General features: G+C 42.0%; 1 protein-coding gene across 6 annotated transcripts in view; it reads left to right on the top strand.

Annotated features, from left to right (window-relative positions):
* The window catches only part of LOC144770647 (E3 ubiquitin-protein ligase TRIM39-like), a 299,133-nt gene that overhangs the window by 238,596 nt on the left and 47,862 nt on the right, over window positions 1–12,675 (top strand). For 5 of the 6 annotated variants that reach the window (XM_078655350.1, XM_078655355.1, XM_078655354.1 and 2 more), the window contains one exon: window positions 8,859–8,912. The exons of the other annotated variant lie outside the window; for it this stretch is intronic. In XM_078655350.1, the coding sequence (XP_078511476.1) occupies window positions 8,859–8,912 (54 nt within the window). The remainder of the gene's footprint in view (window positions 1–8,858; window positions 8,913–12,675) is intronic. 6 annotated transcript variants of the gene reach the window in all.

Here is a 12,675-nt window from a genome sequence, read left to right as displayed (position 1 = left end):
TGTTTACTAAGCTGCATGTGGACAAATTTCTCGAGTAGTTTGTCCAGGGTCGAGATGTTGGATATTGGGCGATAATTATTCAGGTCCGACGGGTCTGCTGATACTTTCTTAAGGATGGGGGATACCTGACCAGCTTTGAGGATCTCTGGGATGGTTCCTTGCAAAAGCGAGGTATTTATAATCCTGGTCCATAGGGGCAACAGCAGTGGGATGAAGGTCTTTAAGTGGCTTGCTGGGAGAGGGTCAGTAAAATGATTAGAGGGATTCAAAGCCATGAGTGTATTTAGTATAGTTTCTTCACTGTAGAAGTTGAAGGTGGTGGAGGAGGCGTTGCTCTTGAGGTTGAGCCTTGCAGAGGAGTTAAGCAAGGTCATTGGTGTGGTCAGTGAGGGATTCATGTGTGGGTAGGAATGGGATAAGCTTCCTTTTTTGTTCCAAGTCCTGAGGAGAATGCCATAAAAATCACATCAGGAGTTCAAAACGTGTCAACCTTTTACTGATTTACCAAACAAGTGTGCTTTACATTACAGTACCAGGTTAACATTGATTTTTATTGATGAATTGATCAAATGCAAATGTTTAGTTCTGGTGACCCGAGTACTACGCTGTTTGGCAAGTGCCCCGATTAGTGTGGTGTTGTTTTCTAACAAATTAAAGACTGGCTGTCTAAACAACTTCTCAACCTCCCCCTGGGGCCTCTATTCTAATCTTTTCTTTTCTGTCTGTCGTTCATTTATTCTATTGTTTATGTTCATTGTTTGGAACCTGAGCTTGTCTATCTAACAAGTTGTTTGTTGGTCAATGTACAGTCAATGTTTTTTCATAAATGTGACTCAGGATTAATGTTGTATATGTATCATTTTTTAGGTCTAAACAAAATTGTTGAACTTGTTCATTGAAATAATAATCTGAACATTTATATTGATCCTTTAAAGATTTCTTTTGAAGAAATAGAAAAAAGAAAATAAAATTCACTTTTTTTAATCACTATGACTGTCAAGTGTGATTTCTGAAAGCATGTATCAGAGTAAGTATCAGTATTGACATTTGTTATGTTGTTATAGTATTCAGTATCGCGGCAGACCCGGGAGGAGCTACTGAATTGGAAGAACTGTGTTTTATTGATTTACCTGCAATTTAAAGCTTACTACTTTTCAAGAGTATTGTATGTTGGATTTTTATCGTATTTGGTCTTGTTGGTTTAGATAAAGATTTGCTATTTTCCTAAATATGGTGTGGTGTCCATTTGTAGTGTTTTCACTGTATTATTGTATGTGTTCACAAATGCTTTACACACTGCCTCTGAGATAAGCCTGTCTGCTCGTGCCAAGCTACCAAGGGGGTGAGTAGGGGTTATTTTAGGAGTGTATCTCCCTTACCCTGACTAGGTGCAAGGGTCCCTTCTTGGACAAAGGCACCTAACTCTGCCGACTAGAGACCTCTATTTCTAACACCTCTGTACGAGGGTGACAGACTACAGTACTGATTGCACCTTGTTGAGGCCACTAGGTTAGATGTTGAGCTATGTAAGGAGACTTTCTCAGGTTCTATGCCCAGGGTCATAAGGATGGGCTGTTTACTTGGGCGAAAACGAAGGTGAGGTCCATAAAAGCCAAAGGCAGGCATTCCCACTTGGCTACAGTATGTTTGCCTATAATCAACTGCAGGATTACACACTGGCCAGTGTCCCTCTACCCTGTCAAATGCTGTATCGTAGCTCGGATATTAGGTTGCAGTTTTCCAGCTAAGGTGTTAAGTGCCTCAGAAATACTTCCCCATGATTTTGGAGGCAGAATCTAAAAGAGAAATGGGACGATAACAGAGTGGCTTGTTCCTTGCTACTTTTTGTTAAGATTGGTAGTATGATAGCTTTGGACCACGTGAGAGTGGGGCAATGATTACAAGCTGCATTAAAAAAAGGAGTCAGCATCTTGGCCCTGGTCTGGGAGGGTCTGCTTGATAAAAATCTGGAGAAAACCTGTCAGGGCTTGGCATTTTTCCCCCTGAAGTGGCAAGGATAGCATTGCATACTTTGTCTATATTAAAAATCAACAGTGCAATTTCACCATCCATGGCTTATCTGATCCCTCTATACAGTTGTCACTGTACATCCTCTTAAAGTGGGAAACCCATATGTTTGGTGCAATGGTGCCGTTAACCTTGGAGTTTACTGATCCTTCGAAAAAGTGTCTATTTACCAGCCCCCAAACCATGGAATTCTTAGTTAGTAGACATGTCTGCAGTATGTCCTCCCTTGCCGGCTCCTTAATTTTTGTTTGCCTCTGCAATGTTGCTGATCTATATCCTTTCCTGTATTCCCTAATCCTTGCTTCATCCCTGGGCCGCTGCTTCAGCACTTTCATTAAATTTCTATGGGTTCGGGAGCAGCTACCATTGAACCAATTAACTTCCTTAATATTCCTAAGTTTGTCACAAGACAGGAGGTTGGCAGCGATCTTTACGTAGAGTCTACCAAAGGTGTTGAGGACCTCCTCATCCTGTGGACCACTTTCTAAACAGAGTACTTTATCTCCAGCATTTGTCGTGTAGAGGTTTTCTAGAAATGCCCCGTATAATACCCTGTCTTACTTCAGCCTCTGAGCTTGATCCCTGCTGACAAGAGTTTCATTAGATGCATCGGTGGGCGGCACAGGTAAGCACGGTGTGGCAGAGTGGTGGGGCTGGGCGCGGATGGGTGGAAGCCGGGGAAGTTGACAGGTGACGGAATAGGTATAATTAAATAAATAAAAAGTAACCATTCCGTCGTCTGGTGACTTCCCCCTGCCACACCCTGCCCAGCCCCACTGCCCTTACCAGTGCAGGCCGCCGCTGATTTGATGGACCTTTTTTCCCCATGGTGTACTGATTAAAAACCCAGGCTAATACCAACATTATAGGGTTCCAAGATACACTCAGTTGTTTTATTGTCAAAGCCAAAGGGGCGTATCAGATGATAAAGTCAATTAGAGAAGAACAACCCCTTACAGTAAAAGGAGGGGTGGCTTCACCCTCCCTAATCTGTTCTGGACACAACGGGTTTTTGGATGCCAACATCTCCTCCGCATTCGGGCAGGAATTGCATCAAATGAGCATTTCGAAAGGACACACCCCTGCTAACGCAGATGTATGTCAACGTCGCTCATTATCATAACCTGGTAATAGGATTAGGGAGGCGGAGAATTCCGTGAAGGAACTGTTCAAAATCTATAAATCCATCTCTGTAGCTAAATCCTCCGTGGTACAGGGGAGCTGCTCGTTGGATTCGTGCAACCGTATTGCGGATTACTTTGCGGAAAAAGTCGCAAATATCTATCTATCCTTCCCTGCCCAAACCACAACAGGGTCTGAGTTTGTTGAAGCTACGGGGGAAGCTAGGGGACAGTATGGCTTAGTTAACCTCACTACCCCCCCTCCAGAGGCGCTCATACAGATCTGCAGATCGGTAAAGTTTGGCTCCCCGAGGGATCCTGCACCACCCAAATGGCTCGTTGAAAGCCTGGTGATCTTGGAGCCCTATAATTAGGCATCTGCTGGATGTATCTTTTAGGACTCACACTGTACCCATAGGGTGGAAACAGGCGGTAGTAAACCCCCTACAAAAGAAGCCGAACATCAGCTTCGAGAAACTGGAAACCTCCGCCCTATATCACTCCTACCCTATATGGCCAAAGTAGAGGAGAAGGTCGTGAACATCCAGCTGATGGAATTTGTGGAGGAGGCGGCCCTCCTTCATGCCACTCAGTTTGGATTCCGGCCTCAACACTCCACCGAGTCGGCCCTACTTATGGCAGTGGAGACCATTAGACAGGGGGTGGATGAGGGCCAAACCATGGCCCTGATTCTGCAGGACCTAAGCGCAGCTTTCGACACTGTAGCACATACCACCTTGCTACAGTGTCTGAATGAAGGCGGGATCTCAGGCGCTGCACTGAAATGGATCAAGTCCTTCCTGGTAGATAGGGGTTTTCAGGTTAGGCAGGGGGACTGCTATTCCAGAGTGGTCAACTTGGGTCAGGGCGTTCCACAGGGTTCGTCCCTGAGCCCAACCCTATTCAACCTGTATGTTTCCCCTGTGTCTACCATTGTGGAGGGCTATGGGCTGCGCATAATGTCCTATGCTGATGACACGCAGCTGGTCATCTCCCTATCGCGCGCGCCGGGTCTTGCTGCGGACAGTTTCAGAGCTTGCATGCAGGAGCTTGCAGCCTGGATGTCCTCCAACTGGCTGAGGCTGAACGGCAGCAAGACAGAGGTGCTCGTGGTGGTGGGGGGGGGCGTCTGTGTGGAATTCAGCATGGTGGCCACCCTGTCTGGGGTTGGCACCGATACCTTGTCAGGAAGCCAAAAATCTTGGTATCTGACATTTAGGCCTCAGATTAACAGAGTGGTGGAGTGTGCTTTGGTGTCCTGAAGGGCCTGCGGAAGGTTCTTGAGCTCCTACCCACGGAGGTCCGAAGAACGCTGGTGCATGCCCTGGTAACAGCACGATTGGACTATGGCAATCTCCTCTATCTGGGAGCCACAGAAAGAGCTTTGACCGTCTCCAGGTGTTACAGAATGCCGCGGCCCACCTGGTCTTGAGGGTGCCTAGGAGATCGGCCTCGAAGGCAGCACTCCGAGCCCTTCATTGGATGCCGTTGAGGAGTAGAATTGAGTTCAAGGCCCTGTGTACGTGCCACCGCATCATGGGTGGTAAGGCACCGGTGCCATTACAGGACCTTGTTACCCGCTATGAGCCACCCCGAGCATTGAGATCTGCTGGCTCTGGGTTACTGAAGATCCCCAGAGTGAGAAAGGCTCACATGGGGGGCAGGTCTTTCAGGTTCCTGGCTGCAAAAAGCTGGAATAAACTCCCGCTGGAACTGCGCCTAGAACCTTCAGTCTCTAGATTTAGGGGCAGACTTAAAACTCATCTTTTCGTTCGTTAGACTGGTGCTGTGTCAAGCTGCGAGGGTTCTGATGCTACCACCCACCATAGCACGGAGACACGCCGTTGAGCGTAATCAGGCGCTTTCTAAACCTGCCTATTATTATTAGGTGACCTTTTCTCCCCGAAAAGCTTCCACAAAATGTTTCAGAGCATGAATGTGTTCTGTTTCTGTTTGCCTGCGAAAGGAATTATAAAAGTTTACTACCAACAGGGGAGGATTTTTCTGTTGAGCGTTAGCTTGAGTACTAGGATATTTGGAGAGGTTTGTTCTACCAAAGAGGTAGTACAGGGAATCTTAAGGGAGACTAAGAGGAGAAGAGTAAGACCACACTTGGCTTTCCCTGCAGGCAAAGGAAGTGCAGCTTTAAAAAACGACGAGAAACCATCTATAAAGAGCGAGTTTTCCATGTCTCATGTTTCCTACATAGCTGTAATGTGGTGGCCCCAAAAACATCTCAGCCACCTTTGGTCATCCAGATTTGCTTTTAACCCGGCAATGTTCCAGGTCAGGACTTTAAATGTGGGAGGGGGGTGTGAACTCAGGCTTTTAGATATGCCGAACCTATTGCAAAGTGGTAATTCAAATGCAGAGTCATCAATCTGGGCCCTCTGATCCCTCACAGGTGGGTCTTGTGGAGCTCCATCCAGATCTTGCCACTCCTAAAAACAAAAAAAAGCTGTCACTGGAACCTCTTTGTCCAGGGAATGACTGGCCTATATCCCTCCTTCCGGCTTTGGCGAAGGTGTGTGAGAAGGTGGTAAATAAAACACTCACTAATTTTGTGGAAAGGGAGGTGCTTCTGCAACCAGCACAATCAGGGTTCCGGGCATCCCATGGTACTGTAACAGTGCTGATTGAGGTGGCAGGGGCCATCCGGGAGTGTTTGGACGCCGGCGGGAGAGCTGCATTTTGCTCGACCTCTCGGTGGCGTTCGAAACGGTTCCGCACTCACTTCACCTGTCACGTCTGTCCAAGATTGGTCTGTCGGGTGCCGTGTGGGACTGGCTCCGGTCCTTCCTGAAAGGGCGTGTAGAGGAGATCTGGATTCCACCGTCCTCCCCTCAGCCAGTAACGACAGGTGTCCCGAAAGGTTCTGCCTTAGTGCCCTCCTTTTTAATATCTATGTCACTTCTCTAATTTATCTGGCAGAGAGGCTGGGGGCCAAGGTGAATCCTTACGCTGGCAACACCCAGCTGCTTTTTACTTGGGACAAATATGCGGATTCTGTACTACTGGTTCATCATTGCCTACCTTCCATCTTTAAATGGCTGTCGGAAGTGCCGCTTAAGTGCAATGAAGAAAAGTCAGAGATTCTGCTATTTGGTAAATTCCCATTAACTTCAGAGAGCAGCTCTGGCCTCCTGAGTTTCCAATACCCACCTCGTCAGGCAAGCCGGCCAAAAATCTGGGGGTTTGGTTTGACGAATGTCTTTCCTTCTCGACACACATCAAGAAGCTGACTGGCTGCTGTTTCAGCCTGCTTAAAACTCTCTGAAAATTCTTCCCACCTCTTACCTCAGACGGCAAGGAAAACGGTCACCGGTGCGCTGATTCTGTCACGGCTGGACTATGCCAATGGCCGTTATGCCAGTATCCCAGGCTACCTGTTGAAGAAGTTACAGGTGGTTCAGACTTATATTTGGCATGTTGGTTAGGAGCAGTGTTCGTCAACAGTTGCGCTCTCTCCACTGGCTCCCCATGGTGGATAGAGTAAAATCTAAATTTCTAGCTTTAGCCCACCATGTTCTCCATATCTGTATTTTTGCATAGTAGTTAGTGATATGTGTACTAAAGTACTCTATCTAAGTAAAACTACTGGCTTAAAATTGATTTAAGCGTATAATTCTAGTATGCTTGACTGGTCTCGTTTGCTATGGTCGACGTTTTTGTTAATGTGCAAACTTGGGGGCAACTTAATTTAAATATTAATTACTTGTATGATGAATTCTAGTTGCAGCCAATCAATTATTAACATTGCACGTAAAAGGACTTTGCGAAATCACTTAGAAATGCGTGTTAAAGTATCTTAGTTGTGCAACATATAATTTTTATAAGAAACACCGTTTTATTAAAATGGATGATGTTTCTAATGAACTGTTCTGCCTTCTCCAGCTCATTCCTCCCCCCCCCCCCCCATTCAATGTTCCCCTGAGGGACTTCCCTCTCCAAAATATCGCAGTCTTCACTGAGCACAGAACACTATATAGCTATTTTCCTTTCAGCACATACATTGTGAATTGAACTTTCTTCATGTTTTGAGTGTAAACATTTCAAGGCCGTTCCGCTGTAGCTTCCTGATGTGAGCCTGGTAGAAACACTGGGTATGGGATTTTGATTAACTAATGATGCATAATATTCAGCAGCAGCGTAGAATCTGCTGTAGGCAGCTAAGAAGGAGGATTAGTTTTAAGTGTATTAGAATGACATATAATTCTCTCATTTGCTTAAAGTGTGTTACCTTTAGTCATACCACTGTGAGTTTGCAGTTTTCATTATTTTTAATGCTAGACATGGGTGTTGAAAACCCTGGTTTTGGAGTGAGCTGGAAGTGTTTCCGAGTTCCTCCTGGAATTGTCTGATTTGTGAGATACTTTTCCCTTGCTACTAGAAATGCTGTTAATGGGATCATAACAGAGACTTTCTGAGTTTTTTTTGGAACTCTGTCCTTTTTCTATTGATTTTGCTTCCCTTTTGACTTGGAAATATTCTGATTTATGATAATGTACTCTGTATTTGTCTCCATGGCATTTAACCATTATTCTGTATCGCTTGACTTTGAGAATTCGTAATAACTATTCTCTGGATTAAAACGTATTTTTTGAGTGGTGCCAATTAATATTTAGTCTGCTAATTATGTTAGGCCTCCTGTTGAGAAAAGTGATGATTCTCGCAAGGTCAAGGGTGCTAGAGCAGAACCACCAAAGTAACATTTTGTGCCAATCCAAATTTTGCATTGGACTTTTAGGGCATTGCAATATTGGGGTACAATCTCCCACAATATCATGGGATTCAGTTATAAAAGTGATAGTTGGTCTTCAGTTTGAGGGCATTTGGAACAGAGGCCCAAGGATATTGGAGATACAATATCTGTAACTTAATTGCTCTGGGACACCCGAACAATATTTCTTAAAACAGCCATTACGTACACCTGTACAATTATTACCCCCCAAGCAAAGATATAGATGTTACGTGTATTTTAAAAATTAAAGTTGCAGGAGAGGTAAAACTGTGCAATCTTCATTTGGGTAACTATTCTAAATTGTGAACCATTGAGTGAAAATAAGCGAAGTTGTCATTTATTTCATATTTTAAGGTGAAATGTATCCTCGCCTTAACTTTCAATGCAAGAAGATTAAAAAAAAAAGAGCAAAAAACTAAAGTGCTGCTTACATTCTGTTTATTTTTGATGTTCTATTTCTCCCGTAGAAGGATTCTTATCAAATCAGACTTGAAATTACATGATATGTCGTAAGGGAGTCATTTTGGGTATCTCGAGCTACAAGCATAACATGATGTGCTGGAAATTACGTGAGGTTATGCCAATATAGTGACAATCTCACAATTCAGACCTTTCATTTTAAGATTGTCTTCACATGAAATTTTTTTTTTTAAATTACTACAAACAGACTTAAAATTAACTTTTTTCAAGAAAAACCCTGCTACATCTTTTAAAATCAGGCCCAATATTTATTTGTTAATGCAGTTTTAATATGTAAGTAAATTTCACTTGAGTGGCAAAGTGAACAGTATATAACTAAATCACAGTTAAGACCAACATGTGCCTGTCGTGACACATCTCATGATGCCTTTATCATCTCTTAACAGCTTTTGATTTTGTTTGAAACTCATCCTCAGAAATGTAATGCCTTGTAGATAAAAATATGTATTTGCCAATTGACTCATGGTTTTGTTAATTACCAATAACAGATATTAAAGAACTTCATGGACGCTCAGCAAAAGCCTTATATGATTATGAGGCAGGTAAGTAAAGTTAAACTATTTTTAACATGTTTACCTATATATCTTTTGACTTAAAGTTATAAAATGGTTAATTTCAACAGATGTACTATTCTACAGTCCAATAAGCAATCCATCAAATGCAAGGTATTATAGTCGTGGTACACCTCAAGTGAACAGATTTTAATAATAATTTGGGTTACAAATGTGTAGTGGAGAGCAGCACAGTGTCTTTCAGCTGAAATGAAACACCTGTTTGAGTGCAACATGTTCTACATTTCTTTTGTTCAAGGACATTTTGTTTGTTCACAGTTTTACTTTAGAGATTACAATAATAAAAACTCTTTACTCTGCCACAACATATATGTGATAAACAGTGATAAACTACTTACACGAATATTATTAATTTTTAAAATGTTAGAAGACATTTAAGATGTCTGCATTGCTTCAAGCTAAAAGGACCATTGTAATAAGAAGCATTCCCGTTATTAATTATCCTACAATAAAGTCTCAATGGGATCTTGTATCGCTAGGTGAGATAAATGAGGGTGGACTGCTGTTCTAAACGCAGGTTTCAATACTTTAACTTCCAGTAAGAGGTCCGTCAAATATGGGGGGTAGCGTGGTTAGCCAGCCAAGATGGCGGGCGTGAACTAGCAAGGCTCCGTCTGAATGCCCTGTTATCCGTCTTTAATCCTCTGCTAGCAAATGCATTGCAGTGTGTCGCTGTTTCCTACCTTCGCTGCCTCGCTGGCCCTCCTGATGCAGTGATTAGGGGGCTGAATTATGGTGAAGCCCGACCACCTCACGGTTTTGTCCGAACTGAGACAGCGAACCTAAGTAACTCGCTTGCCCATAAACTGGGGGGCGGGCCATCTGCCGACATTGTCACATCAAGCCTGGGACCCCATAGCAAGTTATTGCCGCCCTGGTAGGGACACCGACTGGGGTCAGCCACTGCCCCCTGTGAGCAGAGTAGAGCCACACGCCTGTAGTGTATTCCTAATAGGCTCTGCGCATTGGAATAATACATCCTATAGATTTGACGTGGGACTTAGTTCGACTAGGTCTCTGTTGAATATATTAGACTTAATTGTGAGTGCCAGCTAGCTCAGAGGTCACTAGAAACTTTCTCGAATAAACAAGAAGAGATTAGTTTCTGACAACCGCATAAACATGACAACTTTGTTTCCCCAAGAATAAAACTGATCTTCAGAGTCGTGGAAACAATAGATAGATATTTTACTAAGTCAATCATGCATGCTTTGTTTCATCAGAGGTGCAGAGAAATAGATCGACGGGCATTTTCAATAAAAGGATTTATTGAACAGTCTTCTTTCTCATGAAAGTAAAGTGAACTGATACAATCGTAATACTAGCTGCAAAGTATAATGCGTACAGTAAGAAGAGAATTATAAAATAATACTGTAAAAGCATTGTATGGTTTCTAAACCAACAACACATACATACATAAATAACAAAGGCTAAAACGTACTCAACTGGTGTTTCTAAAATACGCCTACCCAAATGTACCTAACATAAGTCTAGTACGGGGGAAGAAGTAAGTAAGGTGTAGCATAGGTTTAGTTTTCTTTGCCAAGAATCTATCCAAGATTTCTCTTAGGGTCTAATCAGCTCCGTACCTTGGTTTTAGAATGAAGGAGGGCTGGTATCTCTGTCGCAGAGGGGGAGCTTGGAAACACTGGAGCTGGATTCTCGCCGGGAGAAATGCAGCCTCTTCATCAGTGCGTCAGCTGGAGGGTCGGCACTTTCTGTAGCGAGCTGCGTCGGGCAAGTAGATAGTCTAACTGCTCCGAACCACTGTGTGCTTGCTAGGGTAAGTGTCGGCATATTTATACCTTGAAGGTGCCTAGTTTGAAGTAAAGTCGGACATGATAACGTAATCAAAGAACCCCAAGGGAATGGTAGTTCTTTGAAAACTACATGATTTCTAGGACAATTGAGAGTTGAAATTCTAATTACAGCACTCCTAATAAATATACATGTATCAATTTAGGCTATCATGTAAAGCCCTCAGCACAAGAGCAATTCAAACTATTATGTGGAATAGACTGACAAATAGAACACAAGTTCCAATAGATAAAGGGGGTCCAGATATTCCAAGATGAATTCAAATAGAGTCCAAGTTAAATTTCTTCAATATTTTCTTTATTCAAATTTCATAAAATAGATTCTCCCAGCACGTAAATCGCCAACACGTGTTTCGTCCCACACAGAGACTTCATCAAGGCTGGAAATATAATAGTACAAAAAGATAATTACAAAAATAGAATATTTACATATCAAGAAAAATACAGGTTGCCACAATATATAAGGCAAAAAGACGACAATATCAACATTGTAGAGCAATTTCAACAACTCCAGTGTGATACTTGATTCCCATATCATATATATACAAAAGATGTTAAAATGTGCAATCCTAATGAAAAAATCTTATACAAAAGCATAATAAAAACAAAACAGATTACATAATATAAATTAAAAAAATATATATATGGCACAGAGTGTTGTCATAAAAACAACATTTCTGTACCAATGCAAAATAATTGATAAACACAATTAAAAGAAAAAGCACCCACCATAAATATGGTAGAGAGATGTCTTATTAATACGCCAAATTTAAGGAAACAAACTGCAGTCTATATGTGGTGAGGCACCTGAGGAGATGAAATAAATTATTAACATTTTAGAATCCTATATGAGAGTTGGTTATTGGTGCAACATGACATAAACATGAGACCAACAGAGGCGACACTTTGTCAAACTCAGATTAAAATCACAGAGATTATAGGATAGGAACCACCTTAGTTTGAGGTACCATTTCAATTAAAACGCGCGGGTATTAAGCAGGAAATTCAATAGGTGCTAGAATAAGCAGCATGTTAAGTCACTGAAGGCATGGGTTTATATTCTATGGCCGGTTAATAATATAAGTATCAGAGTTCTTAACTCACCATTAAAGTTGAGAGATGAGCTTAGATCTGCAGTATATGGCATAAATGATGTTCAGATATATCAAGGACTGCACCATCAATCCATATACGACAATGTGACTATACTGACCCAATTTGGAGGAAAGAAAGTGCATAGATCAGGAGATTATTACAGAGTAAGTCTAGAGACAACAAGACAAATTATTTAAGAACTTCCCAATGGAGATATGAAATCCAGGGAACAAGTATGGAGTATGTATCCTAAAACAAGTTATCTTAGGCAAAGTAAAACGCAATTATCAAAAAAGAAAGATAAGCTATAAAATAATGGAACAAGTCAAATAGTGTACAAAAATGTGTCCAAACAATAAAGTCTATTAAAGGCACTATGTTGGTTACAAAACAGTATACCCCTAATACTGCAGAATTAAATCAGAATAAATTGGTATAGAAAATATAAACTAGTCTATTGAAGAGAACCATTTGAGAGTCTGTCTAGTATTCCAAGATTTAGGTATATAGCGAAAAGGTTGAAGCCTGATAGGTAAAATAGAAGAGTGGTTATAGTTGCGCATACATAAAAACAGCGATATATATATATCCCAAGGAAATCATAGGCAATCCTTCTAAAGTGTAGGCCCAAAACATCCTGATCAATGAAAAGTCACAATAGGAATGGAATAACATCCCACATGCAAACAATAAATGCTAGTATAGTGGTGCGTCTAACTTACACGTTGGTAAAGCCGCCAAAAATGCTAGTTGGCGATAATATCACACATGATATGAGGTCAAACGAATAAAGACCATAGTAATAAGCATAGAATATATCA

Source organism: Lissotriton helveticus, chromosome 7 (genome assembly GCF_964261635.1).
Source record: "Lissotriton helveticus chromosome 7, aLisHel1.1, whole genome shotgun sequence".
Lineage (NCBI taxonomy): Eukaryota > Metazoa > Chordata > Amphibia > Caudata > Salamandridae > Lissotriton > Lissotriton helveticus.
Note: the sequence above shows the minus strand (reverse complement) of the source record. Positions and strands in the feature narration are given on the sequence as shown.